This window comes from Podarcis gaigeae (assembly GCF_964106915.1).
Source record: "Podarcis gaigeae genome assembly, chromosome: 11".
Classification (NCBI taxonomy): Eukaryota; Metazoa; Chordata; class Lepidosauria; order Squamata; family Lacertidae; genus Podarcis; species Podarcis gaigeae.
Window position 1 is genome coordinate 33244061 of NC_139687.1, and position 26292 is coordinate 33270352.

General features: G+C 39.8%; 1 protein-coding gene and 1 long non-coding RNA gene across 10 annotated transcripts in view; both read right to left on the bottom strand.

The window, feature by feature from the left end:
* Positions 1–26292, bottom strand: part of LOC310827398 — a 793036-nt gene that overhangs the window by 36145 nt on the left and 730599 nt on the right. The gene's annotated exons all lie outside the window — the stretch shown is intronic.
* XRCC4 (X-ray repair cross complementing 4) overlaps positions 1–26292 on the bottom strand; it is a 109380-nt gene that overhangs the window by 21251 nt on the left and 61837 nt on the right. For 4 of the 9 annotated variants that reach the window (XM_083703328.1, XM_083703325.1, XM_083703329.1 and 1 more), the window contains one exon: positions 22744–22891. In XM_083703328.1, the coding sequence (XP_083559454.1) occupies positions 22744–22891 (148 nt within the window). Of the gene's footprint in view, positions 1–16182; positions 16351–22743; positions 22892–25534; positions 25711–26292 lie in introns of those variants that run through there. The other 5 variants (XR_014556291.1, XR_014556292.1, XM_083703330.1 and 2 more) reach the window with 3 other exon arrangements.

Sequence of the window (26292 nt, forward strand, 5' to 3'; positions counted from 1 at the left end):
AACCTAGCAGTTCGAAAGCACCTCCGGGTGCAAGTAGATAAATAGGGACCGCTTACCAGCGGGAAGGTAAACGGCGTTTCCGTGTGCGGCTCTGGCTCGCCAGAGCAGCGATGTCACGCTGGCCACGTGACCCGGAAGTGTCTCCGGACAGCGCTGGCCCCTGGCCTCTTGAGTGAGATGGGCGCACAACCCCAGAGTCTGTCAAGACTGGCCCGTACGGGCAGGGGTACCTTTACCTTTACCTTTATAATTTGCAAGTTACTTAACTTTGTGGGCTAACAGGGCAGAAATCATTCTTATAGACTGGTTTTATTTTATTTTCAGAGTAGTGAAATTTGGAGCACTCTCTCTCATACAAATTCTAGCAGCGTAATTGGTTCTATTTTATCCCCCTTTTAAGCTACAGAAACAAAAAGCAAGGGAACGCGTATGTGAGACTGGATTGCTTTACAGCTCTATTCATTTTAATTGCCTAATTTCTCCCCCATCAGCATTCTTTCAAGAAAGATTTGCTCCTCAGTCAAATATGGCATGTGCTAGAACCTAATACAAAGAGGTTTTTCACAGCCAATAATAATACATTTTGGAAAATGAGTTCCAACGTGCTAATAAACCTTTAAGTACAGAAGTGGCAGCAGTGTCTCTAATAACATATGATGTAAAGATCAATTTGAATATCAAAGAACATATTGAAATACTTTCAAAATTGCTACCATTCAGTCGGTATAAATGGGAAGGGGCCAAAATCTAATAATGATTCTCCCCCCCACTTCAGCACTTTCTACCCTTTAGTACAAGTAAAAACACACACAAATTATTTGAAATTAACAGGCTTTACAGGGAGACGAGAGCCAAAAACTGAACATTAATTCACCATTATACAACACTTGGGTCATTGTTTGTGCATTGAAACAATCTGTTCAAAAAATGACATCAGCAGATTTCAGTAAATAGCTGCACTTATAAACCTTTTTATCTTATACATAAGGCATGAAAGAACAAGGTAGGAACATTTGTGAGGTCACCAGCTGCTAAGGAGGAAATGTAACAAGCCCATAGCAACTGCCAGTCTCTTGTGCTGGAGGCAAAAGCATCCCAAGTCACTCCTGGTCTTTTTCTGTTCCACCCACTAAACCAGCACAAAAGAGACATGTCCAAGAATCACCCTGGACTTTGTGTACCATAGATGATTCGAGTGATTTCTGTGCTGGCACAGCATCCAGTCAAGGATCATGGTTAGTGTGTGGTAGGCATCTCATGCAGATGACCTTAGCAAACTTGGATAGATTTCTAAATTTTCCTGTTACACATTAAAAAAAAAGCAGTTTCATTTTCGGCACCCTGCCATACATCCTGAAGCAGCAATGCTGTTTACAGCTAGATGTGCTGAAAAATTATTAGGAGATGCTTTTCATTACAGAACAGTGTTTCTTCCCATTACATTTTTTCCTGCCAATGCTCTGATGAATCGACATGGTGTAAGCACATGTTTAGCTCACTGGCTGATGGCATGTCTTTCTGGCTTCAAAACACAGGCTGAGATGCATTGCTGCCATCCTCCTTGCAGAACAGTGTCAGATCCAGTTGAGGCATCGTAAGAGGAGACAAGGCACATCCCTCAGATTCTTCCTGTGACACCTTCCATGCTGTTCCAGAGGGTCCCTCTGGTTGAGGAAGATGGGAGTTTGCAACCCAACGACATCTTGATGGCCATAGGTGCCCCACCCATGGCTTACATAGAAGGGATACTGGAGGTGGAGAAGTCTGGAGGGGACAAGATGGGAAGGAGGGGAAGGCAAGTGGAGCTGGTAGGGAGGAGTAAATTGGGCAATCTCTTTCCCATGGCTGGCCTAAGACTTTTTGATGCTGGAGGTGGAAAGTAAATGGCACTTTCTCCCTACATTCCCCAGTTAAGGAGAACAGTAAAGGTAAAGGTAAAGGTACCCCTGCCCGTACGGGCCAGTCTTGCCAGACTCTGGGGTTGTGCGCCCATCTCACTTAAGAGGCCAGGGGCCAGCGCTGTCCGGAGACACTTCCGGGTCACGTGGCCAGCGTGACATCGCTGCTCTGGCGAGCCAGAGCTGCACACGGAAACGCCGTTTACCTTCCCGCTGGTAAGCGGTCCCTATTTATCTACTTGCACCCGGGGGTGCTTTCAAACTGCTAGGTTGGCAGGTGCTGGGACCAAGCAACGGGAGCGCACCCCGCCGCGGGGATTCGGAGAACAGTACCCAAGACATAATATCTCACAACTGCCTCCTCCTGGTAGTAAAAATAGAACAACAAATTAAATTGCTAACTTTCATGAAATCCAAAATCAGATGCTTGAGGAAGCCTCCTAGCTCTGCCAATACCCCCTTCATAGTGAGTCTGGCTACTTAGGTTTTCCAATGAAATACCAGAATGGCATAGTGATTCTGTAGGAGTCAGAAGCCACTGATTCCTATTTGAGAGCTAAGCAAGATATAACATAGAAAATTATGTGATCAGAATCTCCTGTGTTGTCATTTTTCTTTTCTTAGCTAGCAGCCCTTCAGATGTTTTCTTTTCAATTAGATGTGAAATGAGCAAGGCTACCTAGGTTAGCCAAAATGTTTCCATTTGGTTTTTAAAAAAAGAGAAGAGAATCCTAAAACTGGGAATGAATGCTGTGAATCCAGCACACCATCTACTTCCTTTTAACTGAGATAAATTCATCTCAATGTTTAGATTGCCCAGAGGATGTTGGGGATCCACAGTAATTCTGGTTCTGCAAATTGGGTGCTAAACAAATGGGGTTTCATGGGATTCTGAACTCACCAGTGATATGAGCCAAGCTTATCAATGCAATGCAGCAGGTTGGGAGCATATATGGCATCTAATAAAATGGGGGATGGAGAGTGGAAGACTCAAGCAGGCAGCTGCCCCCAGTATGCAATAGCCTGTCTGAATCTGATAGCCGACTGCAGCTGCGCTTATTGGATGATTCTCACATTTCTAGTGTGTACATGAGATGCTTTACATTTCCCCTTAAAACAAAATGTTTGCAAACCATTTCCCAGCAGTTGGATAGGCTATGGCTCCAACTGTATAACAGGTCTGCTGTTGTATAATGTGTGGAACTGTCATTAAAAGATTGGTAGCGCTGTAGCTATCTGTAGTTTACGGGCTGGTGGCATGTGAGAGGGGCTTTCTTGTGATGGCCCCCCAGATTGTGGAATTCACTCTTTTGAGGTGTGTCTTTTTGATGATTGTTCAAGATGCATCTCTTTAACCAGGCCTTTGGTTGAGGATATACCTTCCCTCCTCCGGCATTGCTGTGCACTGGTCTCTGCTTGTTTTGCTATTCTGATACCTGCTTTTGAAAATTTAATTTCCAGTTTTGAAACAGATTGTACTTATTTTAATGGCAATATTTTTTAACCTGCCCTGGAAGCATAGCTACAAAAAATAAAAAAATAAAATAACCAACATAGTATGGGTAGACTTCTTACACAATTTTTAAATAGCCAGCCTTGGTTTTCAGGGCCCTGGATAATACCTAGTTTATATTCACAAAAGCGTGTGTTCTTGACACATTAAAAATATGTGTACAACAGGTGTAACAACACTGACGGTATTACTTTACTTCTATATCAATCTACACACACACACACTGCTCTGTAGCCCAGGAATCCAGACCTGGGCCTGAGGTTCTCAACTCCTGTACAAGCTCATCACAAAATAAGCTCAGTTTTCTACAAAAAAAAATTACCTATCAAACAGGAATGCTTTATGAATGACCTCTTACCCAAAATGGGCAATGTATTCAAAACATAGGCCTTAACATTTTATCTGGTGCCTTCTGTCTATGTTAGAAAGGGGGGGGGGATTAAAACATGCTTAATGCATGCCGTCTATTCTACAACATTGTAAACAAAATGGAGGAGGGGGCAGAGAGGGAGATATTACTTTAAAAGCCCAGCGGGAAATACCCACTGCCAGAAATATGTTAGCCATATAATAGTTTTATGCTGCTGTATCGTTATTATGCCGCACTTTTCTTTCACCACTAAGGGTGCTGTGTTTCATTTTCAGTAAAGATTTATTGATTCCCAATTGTTTGTGAAGGGAAAATGTGACATTTATGGTTTTACGCTTTACTGAGATACTACATTCTATGCAGAGGATGTCATTAAAATGCACTGTATTGTTTGATTCTGTCATGGCAACTGCAGTATTTTCCACATGGAGATTCCTAAAAGCACTTACTAAATCCTATGTCATTTCTGCCACAATGAAGATGGTCATAAAAACTAAAGAAACTGTCCTTACCGTGGAATTTTAAGAACTTTTCATTTTTTGTAATTAAAGTAGCATATTAATCTCATGGAGTGGCCATTTAATGCAAATAATGCTATAAATTCTAAGGTCTGTCCTTTTAAAGATTTATCCTGTTGAAACACAAACATATTGCTTACGCTTGAAATACATATTTATCAGCTTGCATTTCTGCAGAGAGGGTAAAAAAAAAAACTAGATAAGAAAATCCAGCAATATAAACTCATGCAGAATATTTTACAGTTCATAGCAGATAAATATTAAATGTTTTATTATTTTAATTCTACTTTTCATAGATTTGCAAGTTTTATATTTTGGACATTCACTGACAAGCTTCCTTTTCAAGCCTGAACACATACGTTGAAAGAAACTTAAGCTAAGATGACTTCTAGTAGTAGGTAATTGTGACAGCTCTGCCATGGAAGTGGTGGGGCTGACAAAAAGGACATGAAGTAGATGATGGCATCCCTGACCACTGGCCATGCTGGCTGGGGCTGATGGGAGTTGGAGAGGCACAAGTTCCTCCTCTTTGCTCCATACTTCAAATCACTGACACCATTCCGAATCAAAGCAGGCAACGATGAACTGGCAAGAGAAAATGCAAACCATCTGATGCTACAGTGGTCCAGGGAAGGGTTTTATCAAAAGTAGTGATGTTTGAGTAGAGTAGAGAAAGGTGTAAGGGTAGAGAAAGGTGGTTTCAGCTGCAGGAGGTTATTCCAGATATAGGGAACAACATACACAAATGAGCCAATGATTGTCCTGAGCTACTCAGTGAACTTGCTTTTCCATCATGGCATTCTCTTAACCACACCATTTGTTTTCAAGAACGATTATTCCAAAATTATTGCATCAAGTCAATCTGCTTTAGTGGTCAGTGTAAATGATAGCATGATTGGCTTTTACAAGTTAAAGCAGCATGTCTACAATTGTTTTTACACTTAGTGCATGGAATAAATGTACAAACCACACATTTCCTAATGCCATGTAAATTAATGTATTTTGAAAATCTGCAGTAAAGGCTCTATGACATTTTCAGTAGCAATTTTTAAACTGGTTATTTGCCTTGCTCTTTATATCCCTTGAAATCCTTCTTTCTGGGCTAAATATAGAAAAATACAGAAGCACAGGATGGATCACTTTTGCTTTCATTTTTATCTTGCATCTTTCCTAAGCTATCATATTAGCCACACTCGAAGGGTTTAGTCAAAACGTATCAGACTATTCTCCTACTCTGACCCATTCATTTGTATCTTGGTATAAACATTTTAAAGAGATACTGGGCTCTTCCATTTCATTGCTTTAGACTAGCAAGCTATATTTCCCCAGGCTGACCGTTGTATCATAATTGGTATGAGAGAGACAATATGTGTGTGTGTTTGTGTAATGGATGACCTTGCTATGACTTAAGGAAATAATAAGATCCCCCAAGGAAAATGTACAAAAGCCTGCTGATAATACCACAGCAAATAAAAATTCTGAAGGACAAATATACCTCTTGTCAGAGCATTAACATTAACAGTATTTTCTCCTTAGTCTGTTATTTGATCTGTACCATGCTAAGTGTGCTGGATTTGCAGAGTCTACTTTTTTTCTAAAGAATAAACATTCAAAACAGAATGAACCTCAGTGTGTTACTTTTACCATCCCTCTACGTGTCAAGAAAATCTTAGCCTCCATCACTAATGCACATTTTTGTTTGCAATGGCATGGATTTATATCTACACTATTGGAATCTGTTCTTTAGCACCCTTCACTTGCCTGTGTTTTGGGGGTTGGCGGGGGGCAAGCTTCCCCTGCTTCCCTCCTTAACACTGCTGTCAATAAAAAAAATGACATGTTTAATAAAGAAGTTACCTTATTGGTATCTCTCCTACCACCTGCCTGAGCTGTTCCTGGAGGAAGAACTGTGAGGGGAGAGTCTCCATCAGGCAAGGCCTCCTTCGACCTGCCTTGCTCCACCCTCTGCTTCTCAATGTGTATTGTATTATGTACTGTGGCTTGCCATTGTTTTATTGATTATAGTTTAGATATTATTGTAACTGCTGAGTGGATTTCTGTTTAACTTTTATATGATGATATTATTATTTTATACTATTCTAATGATTGTTGAATGTTACTTTTTTGATGGAGGTTGCCTATTTTAAAGTTATGTTTTATTATCACATTTTTGTATTGCACTAGATTATAAGATGTACATTTTTTGTTTCTTCAGCTTGTAAACAGCCTTGAGAAAGGCGGTATACAAATTAAAAATGAAAATGATGATGATGATGATGAAGGGAGAGAGCCCATGGCTCAGGGGCAGAGCATATGCCTTGTTTAGAGAAGGTCCCAGGTTCAATCCCTGGCATCTCAAGGTAGGACTGGGAGGCTAAAATTCTGGAGAGCCACTACCAGACAATATAGGCAATACTGAACTAGATGGAGCTAGGTGAGTCAGGCCAATGGTCCGAACAAATATAAGGCAGATTCCTATGTTCCTAAGTATAGGGGGCTGGTACTCTAAGCCAGTTGCAGCTTTCCTTTTAAGTGACATTTTGTTGCACCTTCACCCAGATTTTCTCTAACTGGACAATTTATCTGAGTAGAGTGTAGGGGCCACTTCTGTTTCCTACCTTCTGTAACTTATCTGGCTTTACATTTTGGTGGACTTGTCTCAGTCTCCACACTTTCTCCCATACTCCCCCACCCTCTGTTAATTCTGGTTCGCAGTTTACAGAAATCTGGGCAGTCCTTCACAAAGGTCCTAGAAATGATATACACAGTTATAGATGTGGCGGGGGGGGGGGGTATGGAGAGCACACACTGAAGCCCTAGCCAGCACGTAGAGGCTTACATTTGATAATTGCAGTGGCTAAGACAGGAAACTAATTCAGACAAACTAGACCACGGTCTTCACAGTTGAAAGCTAAGATAAGTCATTTAGAACTGAGCACTGGAATGAATGAATATCCTCTCCCACAAAACCTCTCCCTGAAACATGCAGCACGTTATTAACTAGGAATTAAGAGCTGGATCTCAGCATCACTCCCATGTGCCAGGTGTTCTGTATAAGTCATAGCCGCTCCAGTTTTGGCTCCTATTAATTTTGACAACAAAATTGCTTCTATGGCAAGTAATGTTTATAAATCTGGGGAATCAATCTCAATGTTCCAGAATCGTTGGAAAGAAGGCTGAAGGAATACGAATACACCTCCGCCCTCTACCAGAATTCAACTGCACAAAACCCCAAGGAATTGCCAAATGTTCATAAATTCAGCAATGGCAATACATGGCTTAATATTTTGCTTTCAAATGTCCTAGTTGTCATTCCGGCTACCAATGCAGACTGTCAAAAGTAGGGCACGGGGGATATTATTACAGTTAGGGCTTACACTGCTTGATTAATTTTCTGTTATTGGCGAGGGCTGCATATGGGATTAAATTATTCTGGAAAAACTACTTTCTTCCCTTTACTTTTCATCTCTCTCATTCAACAGGCAATAATGAGCTATCCATTTTAACACTCAAGAAATATAAAACCTGACAGCAATTTAATTCACGGCATGGCAGCAAACTGCTACTGCCATGCTGCTCTTCAATTTTCAGCAAAGTAATGCATGGACTTGAGCTATAGGATGCATGCAACATGACGATACAGACATTAGCAGTATAATCCTATGTATGCCTACTCAGAGGTAAGTCCCACTGAGTTCAATGGGGCTTACTCTCAGGTAAGTAGGTACAGGATTGCAACTTTATGAGGCCATTTTATCAGGAGAGTTGGCTTGGTTTCAGTTTCATGATAAAAATGAAACATCTTAAAATTAAAGTCTACCAAAAAAGTCTAAACCAAGTGAAACTTAAAAAAATATATATTTAACATTTGAAATTGTATTTTTTAAAAACATTAATTTATTACTACTGTATTATTGCTACTGCTGTTAAAACATACATAGCCACTCATCAATAAATATGCATTGTGTGGCTACCTTTTTCATTTTCAATGTAAAACTCAAGTCATGAGTTCAACTTCACAATGCTAATTTCATTTAATGGTGAGCTCCCGTTGTTCGGTCCCAGCTCCTGCCAACCTAGCAGTTCGAAAGCACGTCAAAGTGCAAGTAGATAAATAGGTACCACTCCCGCGGGAAGGTAAACGGCGTTTCTGTGCGCTGCTCTGGTTCGCCAGAAGCGGCTTAGTCATGCTGGCCACATGACCCGGAAGTTGTCTGTGGACAAAAGCCGGCTCCCTCGGCCAATAAAGTGAGATGAGCGCCGCAACCCCAGAGTCGGTCATGACTGGACCTAATAGTCAGGGGTCCCTTTACCTTTACCCTTTTAATTTCATTTTTGCAGTGCAGAACTGAAAAAAGGAAGAAACTGTTCACTGAGTACAACACAAAAACTATGCAAATTTATAGAAAGTGAATCTAATAACAAATGTTGTCGTTCAGAAAGAAATCTAAGAAATTAAAATCAAATGTTAAGTTTAAAGAACTAATGATTTTGGAAAACGTGCATTCAAAACGCCCTTCCTGTTCAAAACTTTAACTAAAATAAAAATAAGATTTGTACAACATTAAATAATGCCTTGTACAAGAGATAACTTTGTAACATTTGTCAAGCTACAGGGGGAAACTGAATGGCTAATTTTTGCCTCACACATAGATACAAACTGTTCACCTGGAAAATGAGTGTTTCCTATAAACCAAACTCTTTATTGGACTGTCATTGTGAATGTTTGAATAGCAGCACAAAAGTAAGGACAATGCTAAATCCGGAAGAAAGGAAATGGTCTGTTATCAGAGAACTATTGATTGCTTCCATGTCATGATCTTCTTTTATTCAGTTGTCCAAACAACAATGCCTTGGCTGTACAAAAAAAGAAATAAAGTCCATTCTTTGTTTCATTTATTGCCTGGCTTTCACTTTGCTGATTTTATAGGTCATTGCAGCACTTGGGAGAATCTTATCAAAGCCACATTCCTAGGTGGGTCAGTAGTTAGGGTAAGGATTAGAGATGGCCACTTCAATGACTTCCGCCACAATTAGACAATTAAAAGTATGGTAGCAGCCAAAATATTCTAGCCCAACCTAGGAAAACAGTGCTCCTATCTCAGATCTGTGGCTCAGAATGTAACATAAATAGTGTGTCCCACACATTCCTGAGACTGCTTCAGGAGATGGTATTCAGCACTGTATCATATTCAGCACTGTATCATGATCACCAAACCAACAAATGGGGGGAAATTGAAACAAAAACAACAACAAAAGAGCTGTCAAGGGTCATTTCTAAAACCTGGGCAAACAGTAAGTCAGACCTTAGCCTTTTAACTATATCATATTGAATCAACTCAGCGACTCTTGTTGATTTGTGGAATCAACTGCACTTTTGATTTCCCAAGATTTTCCTTTTGGTATTGTTTGTTTGCTTCAAAGAGCTAACTTTGAAACTTATGGATTTCCAATGTTACTTTCTGAAGGTACAAGTGGATACAAGTGTGCCCTAAAATACGTGCAAATTTTATGTAATAATACATTTAAGAGGTGACATGAAATAAAATTATAAAAGTATGCATGGCATGGAGAAAGTGGATACAGGAATTTTTCTGGCTCTCTCATAACACTAGAACTCGTGGACATTTACAGATAGGTAGCCGTGTTGGTCTGCCATAGTCAAAAGAAAAAAAATTCCTTCAAGTAGCACCTTAAAGACCAACTAAGTTAGTTCTTGGTATGAGCTTTCGTTTGCATGAACGCTGTGTATCTGAAGAAGTGTGCATGCACACGAAAGCTCATACCAAGAACTAACTTAGTTGGTCTTTAAGGTGCTACTTGAAGGAATTTTTTTTCTTTTGACTCGTGGACATGAAGCTGAATGTTGGAAGATTCAGGACAGATAAAAGACAACATCTGACTTATTGACACAACTTTACTCATTTTAAAAAATGCATACCCTGCTCTTCAGTGCTATTGCTTCCAAATCATATGACATAAAAAAAAAACAGATACAGAAAAAATTCCCAAGCCCACTGAGGGTAAAAGCAGTTTAAATTATATTGAAAAGCCCAAGAAAAACCCTAAGAAAATAAAGCCTGAAGTATCCATATCCACCTAGTGCAGTAAAGTCTCTCAGAGTAGGATCTTCCAAAGCCCTTGCAAGTGAAAAGGCCTTCTGCCCTCAACCTGAGAGAATGAGATATAAGAGATACTGAGAAAACAGCCTCTGAAGTTAATATTAGTGTATGGAAACATTTTAGACCTATGTATCAAATGGCTGTGCTTTGCTACAGAGCATCATCATTCCATAAGTCAGTGTTTCCCAACCTTGGGCCTCCAGCCGTTTTTGAACTACAATTCCCATCATCCCTGACCACTGGTCTTGCTAGCCAAGGATGATGGGAATTGTAGTCCAAAAACAGCTGGAGGCCCAAGGTTGGGAAATGCTGCCATAAGTATCCCTGTACCACAGAAATTTTGATCTGGCAACTTCTAGCAAGAACCAATCTTTTCACAACAAAAATTATTATTTTTGAAAAAAACAAGCACACCTAAGACACTCAGCTAAGACAGTATCCTTTTAAAATGGGACATACATACCCCAGATGTTGGGCAACAGCTCTCATTGTCCCTGACTGCTGGCTGGGGCTGGAGTTCAACAACACCTGGGGGGCTCTAGGTTCCTCACCCTATGTTTTGAAAGACTAGACAACAAGAATAATTTGTATGCTTCAGTCTTTTCACCGTGAGTCTGTGAGATTTATTTCTGCAAAATTTAAACCCTAGTACTTTATTCAAAGCAGTGAAACAGGTACATGAGGCACTGTGAAAGGTTTCCTAAGATTAAACATGCCTAAATGTTTTTGCTGAAGTAATGGAAAGAAAACTGCTGTTTGGGAAAGAACAAAACATTGCTTGTTTAAAATGGCACAGTGTCACCTGTTTTTAAAACTTCTTTTTGTTAGCTGAAGTTCCATTTCAAATATTGGTGACTTTTGCTACCCTGCTTAGGTTCCATGCTTATTCATAAAAGGGTAGCCTACAGGTATAGCCTAAAAGGTATAGGACCACTTTTTAGTTTATGTTTCATGTGACTATAGTTTCAGATGCTTTCCATAAAAACATGGTTAGCCAGAAAAGAGTTAACCCAGCTTTCTGCATAAGTAACAATACAGACCTTATCCTCCCATTTTAATTCATTCACTCAAGTTGGAAGCAGAAAACATGAGGCAATGGAAGTATTCAATAATACAGGTCATCTGCTTAGCAGAATGCCAAATTCAGCAGCAACTAGAAAAAATGCAGTGTCATAACAGCTTGCCAAAAATTAAATGTGGACACTCCTGTGACATTTTTGTCTGGTTTTGTGCTTAGATGTTCTGGAAACCTTGCTACATTTAGATACCAGGGATCTCTAAATTCTCACATCTATAACTTGACATGATCATGGCAGAACCCACAGCTACCCACTTTCTTGATTTGCCAAGGGGCATTTAACAAAGAAAGAAAGAAAGAAAGGGAGATTAGCATCACAGATGGATTAATAGAAGAAATAAGAGTATTTACTGTGAACTGCCTTCACTAACTGAGACAGATTCAAAATATTGATAACACAGGTATTTTAATAATATGATTTGATGTTGCATTATTTTTTTGCCAATACTCCAGCAGGGAGCTTCAAGTGCTTTAAAAGCCACCTGAGTCATACAGCTGATATTTCAACGTCTCCTATGTATTTCACTGTTTGATTGGCATCAGTTGTAATGAATAAACAGTTTTCTTTCTTTCAATTAGAAATTGCACTAGCAGATCAAGGGGATTGCCATAGGTTTCCTGTCTCTCCAGACCTTGCCAGATTGTATTTGGGACAATCTGATGATCACTGTAAGTGCAACTCTACTTATATGGTGATATATCTCCACCTTTCATTTAGTAAAACAGTTAAAGAGACAGAACTAAATATGATCAAGAACTACATCAATAATGCATTTGCCTCATTTACCCTGTGAAAAGTAGTCTAACACCCATACCCAGCATAGAAAGCATAAGAAAAATGGGGAAAGGGGTTAATAAAATTTAAAACAGTAAGTTTTTTTCTTTTTTTAAATTACCTGGGTTAAATTAAAATTTGAATTTCTTAAAACATGGTGAATCGTAGCCTCTTAAAATTGAATTATATCTATCTAAAGGTGCCTTCCCACTTGCGGAAGGCCTCCTTTGCTCATGGAAAGGTTGGTTCCAACCTAGCAGACTGCATTGCTTCATTCAGTGAAGTGTGAATTTTGGATGGCTGTGCTTTGGCTTGCATTTTATTTCAGAAAGTGCAAATTAGGTAACTTAACCTTTAATGTGAGATTAATTATTTCCCCCCAAATTCTCTAAGTGAGTGACTAGCTAATGGGTATATAATTTATTACCACCACCGCCACAAATTATTATACCGGTTTCTACGTGAATCAAATATTTTATTTCCAGGCCTTTTTGTTTAACAGCTTTCAAACAAAAAATGCTGGGTTCTACTCTTCAAGAAGGGTGACACTCCTTCAAAAGGAATACATTTCCACTGGGATGGCAAATATTTCACAGCTAACACAGCATTCATTTTGGACCTCTGGAACTGGCTCAGATGTTGTAGCTCAGTTTCTTTCATGTTAACTCATTCACAGCTCTGTAATTTCACAGCACATTACCTCTAGTCAATTAAGCAGGTGAACAGCCTTATTGTAACCCTTGTGAGCCTACCCGTGTGAGGAGCAGTAACAATGACAGACTTTCTCCAGAGAGAAATCTACTCAAATTCATATGGGCCTGACCTGTTTGCCAGAGAATAAAACACATGGGCCTGAAGGAAGCATTCTTTTTTTTTATGATAGGATCCAAATTCAGTATTTCAGAGAACTCTGAATATTTCTGCACCATTCAGTCTCTATTGCCGTATATTGTTTTATGGCCCTAATGCTTTACATTAAAGAACCATGAGATACTTACGCCTATGAGATTACTTTATATACATTAGATTGACAGTATCATGTACTTATGAATAGTTTAGCAGCCTTTTAATACAGTTTGATATTATAAACTGTGCCAGTTTATACAAACAGAAACTCTGAACTATATTTTTAAACATATGAACAGAATATCTCTGTTACATTCAAGTGGCTTTCTAATAACATACGGCCAATGTGTTACATGTGCCTTGCCGAATGGTATCCATGACTTAGAAAATTGTGAGCAACCAAAATGGCCACACTGATGTGTGTTGTAGTCCCAAACATGTTTGTCAGAGAATACAACACAGAGGTTGAAGAAGTTTAACCTACACTCCTCCCGGATGAGGAAAAATACATTTGTTTTATTGTATTTTTAATGTTTTGTTGGAACCTGCCTGGAGTGGCTGGGGAAACCCAGCCAGATAGGTGGGATATAAATAAATTATTATTATTATTATTATTATTATTATTATTATTATTATTACTACTACTACTACTTAAAGATCTACTTTTTTTCATTTTCCTTGCTTTAAAGAATTTCACTAAAGAGATCAGTTTGCTTGATGTTCTTTGAGTGTTCTGGCAGCCAACAGATTTTTTTCTTACTACATTAGGCTCCTTAACCAGGCATTGCCACAGAAACGACTTTGGCCACCCTTTCTTGTGAAAGAGATGGGGAAGTGTGACCCTGGTTCTTGATCTTTCAGTCACTTGATATCAAGGAGCATAGTATTCTCCTGGAGCGGCTGTCTGAACTGGGACTGGGATTCCACCTGGTCATCCACTATCTGCTATGCAAATTCCCCTGAGAGGCTGTTCACAAGATATGGAGGGGGGGGGGTACGGCCATGGTCACTTGGGATGGGGGAGAAGAAGACAACGATGCTGTCAATCTCTTTGTGTTTAGTTCTGGCATATTTTAACACCTCTGCCAAAAAAATTGGAATTTGCGGCTTTGTTGAGTATCAAACTAATTTATTATTTTTCTTTGTACTAGTTTCTCAATAAAACCTTTACAATAAATCATTTTCTAAATCAGAGTTCCATTTTACATAATTGAAAATAGTTAGCTGCTGTATTGCTGGTGGCAATGCAATTTACCAGAAAAATAAATTCTGTCCAATGCATTTAGTACTTCCACAGTGTGATCAAAGGTTTGCGGTATGAAAATTATCTGATGATATTGACGTGAAACATAATGAGTATCCAAGAGCCATCACATCATATTTAATAAAAACGACATGAAAGGTTTACCCAAAACTTACGTCCTCTAGCTGCTTTCTGTAATTGAAAGCATGCTATGCTGCACATTAAACAGAAAAACCCAAATTACACGGTGACAAGAGAACACTCACGAGTTAGGTGCAGCCAGACAGAGAGAAACGACAGTACAGGTCTAGCTCTGTGGCCTCACACTATAGGGAGGAATTAAAACCATAAATGGAAGATCACCCCCTCCCCATTTACAATACGTTACTACTATATGAAAGCTTTACAGTGCAATTCTTTATGTATATTTCTTTGTATGTCAGTGGTGGCTGGTTCCCCTTGGGACTGGTAGGGTAGAGGTCAGGGAAGCCAACCATAGATGGGAGTCAGAGCCAATGACAGTCAGAGCCAACTAATTCCAGTTTTGTCTCTGCTGAGCTTCACAAGTGTCCAACACCAAGAATCAGGAGGAGGAAGTACCACCCCCTAGACTGGCTCTAAGTAAGCAGGCAGGCAGGTGGGGCTGGCTGGATGCAGAAGAAGACAGGTGGGGCAGTACTGCAATTGCCATAATGGACCAATCTCCACTGCTGTATATCTATTTAATTTCGAAGTTAGTTCCAATGCGTTCAATGAGACATATACCTACATAAGTGCACACAGGACTGCAGATATCAATCCTACACGTTTATTCAGAAGTAAGACCCACCATGCTCAGTGGAACTTACTCCCTAGGAAGCTTACGTAAGACTGCAGCCTTAGTCTGATATTTTCCCGTGATGCCTATCTTCATCAGGAGGGTTGAACAGAGGAACATAGCAATGTAGGCTCTGGGTCAACCTGCCTCTGAAGCATTAACCTACCAAAGTATATCATGAAAAGCACCAACAGTGCCTTGTGTTATCCTGCTAGGACTGTTGTAAGCCAGAAAATAGCCTGTCTCCTGAGTTTAGGCCAGTAAAACTCAGAAACATGAGGAGTTAGGAGTCCAATGTTATTTATGATTCACATATTAGCTGTATTTCTGCCCCAATTTGGGGGGGGGGGAGACGGCAGCTTGCAAAATCATCAGTTTCATAAATTGACAGGCTACCATAACTTCTATATTAGAAGCATAGTCAAGGATTTACAGAGGTACACATTATCACATTTATTGTGGCCCTATTACATTTTCAAAATGTCTGATAGCTAAGCTCCACTACTTTTCACAGGCTGGGAGTATGCATTGTTTTCAGTGACAGTCTGTAGCAGTTGAAGCTGTGAAATGTGCTAGGGGCAAGCATTTTTGTTGTTGTGAATTCTATTGCTGTTAACAACGTTATCTGACCAATAGTACACAAAATCTCTTAACTGGTATTTGAAGCATACAGTATGAGTTAATAAGATGAAAGCAAATTAACTGTGGCTCCAATTGAGAAAATGTTTGATATACATTGACTTTTAGTGACTTTTTTGTGGGTTGATTCATTTTCCACATTGATCAAAAGGTCGACAAATCTGGGGAACCTTTCCTAAAAAAATGTCAACAACTTTGGGGTTCCACCCAAAAAAAGGTTGAGAACTCTGGGGAAAGGGGGGCGCCGGATGGATCTTTGCACCACGGCGCTGGGTATGCTTAAGACGGGCCTGTAGACAACACAATCTTCCTTGGATGTCATCAGAATGCTTTAGGGATTTGTACCTTATGCTTTATTCTTACCTCCACCTTCGGCCTCGAAAGTCTTTTCCACACTGAGGGGTCCACTTTTCTCTTCTCCTTTGGCAGAGGGAATATCCAGCAGGCTGGGGAACCTGGAATTGGATATCTGCCGCCTTGCTTCTTCCTTCTCCTTTTTAATCAGCAGGGGCCTGGATCCATGCAATCCAGCTGCAAAGTGGGGACCCGACACCTGCACATCCATTGCACAATCTCCCTTGAAGCCCCCCTCCCCAACACATAAAAGTTGTGCATTTCCAGTGATGGCAAACAAATGTGACCTGCAGAGCTGACTACAAAGACCATTTGCATCCCTGGGTGAAGATAATGCACACCTGTAGGGATAATACAACACATGGGCTACCATAACTTCTCTATTAGAAGCACACTCAAGGATTTACAGGGGTACCCATTATCACATTTACTGTGGCCCTTTGGGCCGCTGCCACACAAGGGTACAACCTTTTCAAATATTCAGCATTTAGAATATGTGGGCACAGAAGTGTCTCCAAAGTAGAAGACAAATCTTTGACACACAGGCATTCATTAAGGTCATTATCTACAGAACTGGGCAGACGTCATCAGTCGGGAATGCCATTCCTCCTTTCAGTATCAGAAAGAAAAACCAGTGGGATGTTCTTCTACGCTGCCATGTTGGCACTGAACTTTCATTTCCCCCTATACTTGAGTACTCTCCCTGCTCCAGCCAGTTTCTTGCCCAGCGTTGACTAGACCTAATTCTGTGGAGAATATATACAGAAGCAGCTCCTGTGCATCCTTCAGTGTGCTGTGCCTGGTAGCTCTGTCTGTGACCCCATGACCAATGCATCATTAGAAAATGAGTGCTTTGGTTTGCTAGGCAGAAATGCCCCTGCAGGGATGAACTAATGTGCTATGATGTACACCAGAGGAATTCACCATAATGAAAACAGTTACTGCAATACTTACATTCTACTTGTAAGGACAAAGGAAGCAAGCCGGACCCACCAAAACAGATTCAGAAATACAATAAAGGACATATTTTCCTCATATAAATTAGAACTGATTTAGAGAGGCAGTCAGCTGAGAAAAATGTATTCAATTTCCCCCACATTTCATCATTCTTATTCATGTAAGCATTCCATTAAAAAAGGAGCCCTGAATGCTTCAAAAGCAAAAAAAAAAATGGGTATATACTGAATGCAATTGTGCTAGGGGGCTTTACTTAGGATTACTTGTGTCATGGGATCAAGGAGAACAATGAATATTCTTCCTTGTTCCATCTATTACTTCCTTCCATTATTACAGGCTGCAGAAATTGATAATAGTAGGGTAGAGATAGCCAGTGTTTGCAGGACAAATGGACAGTTCTACCTACACACAAACAGCATCAACTTTTCTCTCTGTAATTGTACATCTACCTGTAATTGTACATCAGAAGGTTAGTGTGAAATGGGCTGTATGTAGATTTCTGTAAACTACTTTGCCTATATCCAGATACCAAATAGATTGTCACTAACATTTCACTCTTGTAATTGTAAACAAATGACCAAGGAGAGATTATGTCTATTCCCTGTAAGAAGCTGCATTTGTGAACTGATCCTTTCACTGTCCATAGTAAGTCATCATTCAAGACTTCTTTTACTTACGTACAAAATAACTGGGTACTATATTGCGTATCAAGGATTAGGTTAGCTGCTCTTTGGACTAGGAAACTGCTGAAAAGAAACTGAAAAACTTCCCTTCCTCCATATTTTATGGTGGAATCTTTACAGTGCAAATTTGGGAACAAAAGAGTGAAAATCAGTCCTCAAACTGGATAATTCTGCAGTGCAAATGCTTGCAGATTCAAAGCTGTATTTTCCAATCAATAGCACCATGCATAAATCAGGGAAATGTCTATAATGTACAAATTACCACCCCAGATGTAACATTTACTAGCTTAGCTTGCATTTTTTCATTTTGTGGGACTGAGTTTTACCCAGTTACCATACATGACACAGGTGTGGCTGGATAAATATTTCAGTTGATTTCGGTAAACCTATTTCATTCACCTGCAAGAAATTTGTATGACACTTGAGGCCTAAAGCAGAATGACGTCCCCACTGAAGTGTGCCTCACCCACAACTTATATTTCTTTAGATGCCTAATAAAAACCCAACTCTACCTCCCGCTACCAGGTTTTTAGAAGCTAATGGGTTATTATTTGCCAGTTGCATTATTTATGAATATGGTGTCTTGCTTTATTTTGGTAAAACTCCTTGTGACTTTTCTTTGGTGAAGGACAGCGTAAAATCTCTTAATAAAGTAAATAAATAAATACAACAAACCCTTGTTTGCAGTACTGTTTTAGGCATTTAGGCAAAGGTTTCCTCCAACAATGGTTACCTGTGTTAAGTTGCGACAGAAGTACACTATGCAGGTTCTAAAATACCCTTTAAATTACAATAACTAAATCTTTCTAAAGTGGAATGACATGCTAACATACAGGTTTGAAAGAAAATAGGGGGTTTTTTTAAGGGGAAAAAAAAGTGACCGTGGTGTAAACTTCATACCCTCGCTGGGCCACGAAAAAGGTTGATGCCTTTTTAAGTGGCATCCAATTTCACAGAGTTAAACCTTTCCAGTAAAATATTGCTTCATGTGAGACAGTAATACCAACATCTGCATGGCCCTCTGAGAAAGCTGAAATTCAAGATAAGCCCAAGCTGTTGCTACTTGAATCATTGATGGTAGCAAACCACATTTTAAACAAAGGTTGAATTCAGTGTTTAAAAATGTGAGCCACAGGCAATAAATTAGGCAAAAGAAGAGAAAGAATCCCAAGGGAATTCATGATGTACTGCAGACTTGCCATGCTTTTAAGGAGGCAGGGGGTTATCAAAAGAAAAGCTGTTTACATCCACACAAGGTTTTGAAGAAAATCCTAGGCAACTTTAGTGAGACATTTCCCAAGGAGATAATATAGATTGCTGAAAGGAGGAGGTACACACAGCACTGCACTTAAATTTCCCTTGAGAACTTCTTGGTAGAGAAGGTCAATGTCACATCCACAAGGAGGGAAAACCCTAATTTTTATCCATCAGGTTTCCTCTAACCACGGAGTTTCTGAATCAGCTCCTTCTGTTCCAAACGTAATTAGCAGAAGGTGATGTGATGGGGGTGAGAGAGAAAGAAGGTTCTTGATACCATCTAGCTGAGTATTGTAGAGACTTACTGGCAGTGACTCCCAAGGTTTTATTAGAGTTGGAAGGGGCCATGAGGGTCATCTAGTTCAACCCCTGGCAATGAAGGAATCTTTTGCTCCACATCAGGCTTGAACCCATGATCTGAAATTAAGAGTCTCATGCTCTACCATCTGAGCTCAGACAGGGATCTCTCTTGGCCCTACTTGGAGATGCTGGGGACTGAACCTGGGATCTTCCACACACAAAGCAGATACTGTGCTGTTTGCATCTCACTAAATATAACACTCACTAGGTGAGACCACCGCACTGGCTGTGCCTGCTGAGAATTCTATAGGCTCCCCTTGACACAAGCAAAGAAGACTGGTCAAATGGGCAAGAAAGGGAAAGAAGACCTGCTAGCTGATTCTCCCCTCTGCCCCTATTTATTTTCACTTCTTAGAGGCCAGTTTCCCCTAAAAATCAAGGGGAAATGGCAAGGGCAAAAAGACAAGAACATAAAGAATGGATCAGTCAGCAGTTACTTCTTCACTGCATACAGTGGTACCTCGGGTTACATATGCTTCAGGTTACATACGCTTCAGGTTACATACTCCGCTAACCCAGAAATAGTGCTTCTGGTTAAGAACTTTGCTTCAAGATGAGAACAGAAATCGTGCTCCGGCAACGCGGCAGCAGCAGGAGGCCTCATTAGCTAAAGTGGTGCTTCAGGTTAAGAACAGTTTCAGGTTAAGAACGGACCTCCGGAACAAATTAAGTACTTAACCCGAGGTACCACTGTATTTGATTGAGCTTTCTTTCCTTGTTGGTGGGGGAATCTTCCAAATTCTCACATGCAGAGTTAGGTTGCTTTCATGTGATAAGATTAATGCCTACTTGGGCATTATACTTGTATAATATTCTAAAACAGTTTTCATTTTAAGACTTCTTTAACCAACTTATTCATCCTCCCAACTACAGAGCAATGTCAACCTCTAATGTTCAGTTTTACAGATGGGTGAATTGACGCAGAAAGCAGCTTACCCAGGGCCACCCAACAAGTCTGGACCTGAGCTAGGGGATTTGAACCGAGATTTCCCAGGTCCAAGTCTAGCAAACGATTCATTGGACCACACTGCCTCTCAGATCCAGATGCGGTATGAGTCATGACCCTTTAAACAGGCTGAAAGCTCTTTCCTGTAGATAGGATAAATTAATCATGTGTATTTACTAGCACTGAAAATGAGTCAAATTCTTTTGAGTCAGCATTCAAAATCCAATCTCACTCCATTCTAAGGCTCCTATTTTTATTAATAAAGAGGTATAGCTAGGGCTATGATCACAAAAATCTTCACTGCTTTCACGCACCTTCAAGACTATTTTAGCCTATTGCTAGGTATTCTGCCTCCAGTATTATGGCTTTCCTTTTATACTGAAAGAAATAATTTGATATCACTTGATATATTTGATCTATTTCTGAGCCATATGTGGTGCATGATGATGCAATGAAATCCCAAGCTACTGCTATACTATTATAAATTCTGTCATAACACAGTCACCAATGACACTAACTTAAATGTGGAGTAAAGAGTAAAACAAAACAGATGTACATAGAAGGGAGCCGCTTGCTCAAATAAAGCTTTTTGCAACAATCCATAGCAATCTTCATTGGGAAGTGGCGCCTCTAATACAAATAGTAAAAGTAAATCCAACTAATCTTAGGAAATTGTCTCTTGTTGATTTGTTCCTGCTTCTTCATAGACAATTTATTATTTGCAGAATGCTGCAAATTATAGTAGAATATAATTTTCAGAAGTGATTTGCTACAGATTCTGAAGGATCGGTTTTCAATACTAGTGTCAGCGCTCTCAAGAATCTCTGATATACACACTGCTTCTGTTCCCCAGAGATCATTTGGAAATACTTTCATAAGACAGCAGGGATATTAACATAACCATCTTCCAAGACAGCACCCTAAGACAATAATCTTATGCACCATTAGGCTGCTTGAATCCCAGTGACTTCAATCGACTTTAAGTAGTCTGACTGCAAACGGGATTTCAGCCAACCAACTTACCGTACTTAACTGCTTCTATTATAAGCATACTGAAATCTCTTCATGGAGTGCACTGCTTTGTTTGAACTGCAGGTTATTAAGAACTTTGAACCAAATACGTGCTATTAAATAAATAATATTACAACTTTTTGTTTATTTTCCCTGTTATTTTGGAGGACACAACGTTTTCCTCATTGCTTTCTTTGTACCATTAAAAAGGACAATTACTAGAGCCAGGCCTATATACAGTACAGTACACTATAGTAGCATGACAGGAAAGTAAATTACATGGAAAAGAAAGCCACAAGGGAAAGAATACCACAACATGCAGGAACTACAAATATAATTTGGGAGGGAAGGGACCATGATAAAAAAAATCCCCATGATAAATATTAAATTACCTCAGAACACCTGAGATCCATTATCTGGCTACTAGTCATGCTGGTTAGGTTCTACCTCCACTGTCAGAGGAGGCACCTATGAATAACAGTTGGTGGAAAGGAAGGAAGAGTCTTGCTTGTGGGCATCTTGCTCGTTGGCCAGCTTGAGACCAGGGTGCTGGCCCAATCTATTTTTACAATTTAACCCCTGTGTTGCAAACAATAGTCAGTAATATCCAAGGCTGTTTTCACCAGATAAGAATCTGATATATTGCTTCTTTCAGAGACTTGCATAGTCTTCAAAGACTTTCAGAGACTTATAAGTCTTATGTTTATTTGGTTTTATGTTTTCAAGAGAATCCATTAAGAGTACATATTTTGTGATCTTCAGAGATTAATAATTTTTCTGTTTATGTGATTTCATATTATATAAAGAGTGTATATTGATATCATATCATTGTATTTGGTCATTGTGTTGCCTTGGATATTACCAATCTATTTTTATGCAGATATCTATTTTTACATAGATATTACTACTTTAACACAAAAAAATGTATACTATTTTTTATGGCTTGACCTAGTAATTGGATTTCAGTCTAAAGCAGTGGTTTCCAATCTTTTTTTGGCCTGCCTCACCTAAGTATCTCTAAAATCCTGCCCCCCCCCCCCATTACATATAATTCTTAATATTCAAAAAGTGAACTATTCATGTGGAGGAAGCCTAAAAGTTAAAAACTCATTCTCAAATTGCCCCCCTTAAAAATTAAATTCCCCTCCTGTGGGGCATGCGCCCCATGTTGTGAACCACAGGTCTAAATTATCCTTAACAGTCTATGTTATCCTTAAAGCTGCGTGTCAGCCCCATTGAAAACGCTGGAATTTACTTTGGTGCAAATGCATGGATTTGTAGTAAAGTCTAAATCTAAATTCAATATGCTACAAACGGTACCTTTGGCAATTGATATAAATACTAAACCATTCTTACCTTTTCTTTGCTGCCGTTAGGGATTCGTATAGCGCCACTTTTGGTTCTGCCCTTGGAACATTTCGGGCCCGCTGCCTTCTCTTTCTACTTGGTGCAACATCAATAATATCTGGGCTACCAAGTAATGAGTCTCTTCTGGGTTTAGCTACTAAAGAGAGAAGAGGTAGAAAATGACAAAATAGATTATCATTTGTGGGAATGTTATATTACTGTTTTGCAAGTTATACTGCTCAGCACATAATTTTCCAGGCAAAACATAAATACACTCCATACACCCCAAGCATAGTACGTGCTAGGAAGTACTCTTCATGACTAATAATAGCATTTAGGTGTTTCCTACCTATTAATATCTGCTATATCTCCCAAATGCAGATAATGGAATCCAAGTGTATCTGGTTTTACAACGATTCTAGCCATAACATTTGTATTTGGTAGTTGGAGAATTTGGAAAGATTTTAGATTTTTGAAATCATAAAACAATGCATTAATCAGTTAATGATAGCTCTATTCACTTGCTTAAACTTCTTGGTTGGATCTACTGTTTCTTACAGCAATTTATTTCAGAATGCACAGGCCGAAACTTGAAGAGATCAAAGTTTGAAAGAGAAGAAGACAGGAAATTCATTCTCCAGATTTGGCGGTCTTGTTTTGCAAAGCAGCTGCATAGTGCATAATGTCATTTTTATTCCTCCCTAGGTGAAAATCTTAGAGTAGGTTTGCTTTTTTCTCCATTACTGTTTCATGAATTGGACCACTGCATGGGCCCAGTACTAATAACACAAAACTTTTAAAGGCAGATTGTGTAGTTGCATTCCTATACAGGCCATTCTAATCACAAGTAAAAATAAATAAATACAAGGGTATTGCCTCAGATTTTGTTGCTGCTGCTGTGTTTTTCTTATAAAATTTAGGTTGAATGTGTTGGGATTCCTATACATTACACACAAAATGAATAGCTAGTTTGGACACCCAAGGAGATTACAAAAAAAAAAAATACTCTAATATCCATTTTTGCTGGTGCAGGGCATTAAGAATACGACTTTATCAAAACGTCTAGAAGCTTGACTATCAAATACTTTACAAATCTGTGATTATATAGATATGGCTATATTCCTAAACCCATCAACAGTGGCTTAGATACAGTTAGCCCTTTCTTGTTTGGGCTAGGAGTAGGGCTTCTCTCATTTTCTTGAATGCCCACCACAATTATAGGTCCTTCGTGTTTCGAACATGATTCTAAATTTACAGAAGTGGGTGAGTGGAAACAGGGTGGGGTGGGGGGACTCCTGTTGTGTGTGTATGTGCAAAATGCTATCCATGGTTCTTTGGATCAAAGCTTATATTTCCTATTCCAAAAAGGTTTGCTTTACTTAGATAGACTCTACTATAATGTTACATAGAACTTGTTAGGCAGCCAAGCTACAATTCCACTCACAATATCTTCCCAAAGATCTTAATTAATTCAGAGAAGTGCTTGCTATTAAGAAAGATTTCCTAACCGAAAAGATGCATTACTTTTTATAGCTAATAATAAACTTTATTTAATACCTCCTCAAATGAACAATGGGACTTCAAGGGGGGGGGGGAATGAAGTCAAGGTTATATGCGGTTAAAACCAGAACAAATGCTTCAAGTTGAGAATTCACTGCCTCTCAAAAGTGAATGCACTATTCCACTAAATGTTTTCCTTTCGGAAAACCGCCATTAGAAAATCTGCAATGACTTTTGCTTTTACAGTGGTACCTCAGGTTAAGTACTTAATTCATTCCGGAGGTCTGTTCTTAACTTGAAACTGTTCTTAATCTGAGGCACCACTTTAGCTAATGGGGCCTCCTGCTGCTGCCACGCTGCCAGAGCATGATTTCTGTTCTCATCCTGAAGCAAAGTTCTTAACCCGAGGTACTATTTCTGGGTTAGCAGAGTCTGTAACCTGAAGCGCATGTAACCTGAAGCGTATGTAACCCAAGGTACCACTGTATATATATTGTCAGGTCTGCAGTAAAGAGGAGGGAGAGTTTTCATGTATGGAGAGAGATCCCAGAATCCACTTGGATAATACGATAATTTACCATGGAGTGTTTATTTGTGTCATGATTACCTGAGATAACTGGCTCTAGTACAACAACTGGATGGTTTATGTTGCAGCAGCCAGTAAAATGCCCATGCCACTGCAATTTAGAGTATATCTCCTGAACCATTTCAGCAGCACTAAATTTTGATTGGGGGGAAGCTGTTGGGTGGGGAGGGAGGAGGCCAACAATGGCAGATAATGAAGCATGGCCAGTGGCCATGAAGAAAGCCAATGAAAGACAATTTACAGAACTGCACCAAAGCTTGAAAATAACAACAACAAGCATTTGTAATAGTGTTTTGGGCTTTTCAAAACACTTCATATGCAGTATTTCAGCAACTTTGACAAGGTAATTATTATTATTATTATAATAATTCATATCCCTATAGCGCAGGTGGAGAGGCTAAAAGACAGTGGTTTGCCTCAGATCACCTAATGAGTTCAAGGCAGATGAGTCAGATACAACCTTTTGCATGGACGTGAGCACAAACACAGAGCCAGAAAGGAGAATGAACAGAGAGAGAGAGAGAGAGAGAGAGAGAGAGAGAGAGAGAGAGATTATAGAAAGTGCTGCAGAATCTTGGTCTGGGTGTATTCTTAGGCACAATTCTGTGCTTGGAAAGTAAATGGTGACATTCTACTTGCTGAATAATCACATGCTAAGTTGCATGCACCCAGCAGGGTGGCCATCTGTCTTACTTTGCAGGGGAAAGTCCTCTATTTGACAGGCTGTCCAGTCCAAGTTTTGGAGCAAAGGGTCATCAGTATGCTGAAGCAATGCAGCTCTGCTTCTCCATAACATGTGACTCAGGAGAGACTGTGAATGATCTAGAGTCTAGACTGTTTTCTGGAAGCAGTACTGGAGTGGATGAGGGCCAATATGATGAGTCTGAGCCCTGGAAAGACAGAGGCACCATGGGTGAGGAGTGGTTCCCATATCTAGGAGATAGGCCAGTTGCCTGTTTTGGATGGGGTGGCAGTCCCTTGAAAGAACAGGCATGGAGTTTAGGGGTGCTACTGGATCCATCTTTGTCGCTGCAGGCTCAGATAGCCTCAGTTGCCCGGAGGGCCTTTCACCAGCTATGACCATTCTTGGACATGGTTTGTCCAGTTGCAGTGATTTATGCAACTGACTTCAAGTCTTGATTACTGCAAGTAGCTCTATGTGCGGCTACCCTTGGACCTGGTCCAGAGGCACAAGCTGCTGGAAAATGCAAGACTGTTGATGGAGATAGACTATTGCAAGCACCTAACTCCAATGTTCAAAAGCTTGCACCTGCTGCCCATAAGCTACTGAGTCAGGTTCAATGTTCTTGTATTAATTCTCCCTTAACAACTTGGGTTCAGCATACCTCAGAGACCACCTAATCCCTTATATCCCTGCTCAGTCACTGAGATCTTTGTGAAAGTCACTGTTAGCTACTTTCATAGCACAGATCCACAAGGAGCTGTGTGCTTTGTACTGTGGGCTAAAGTTT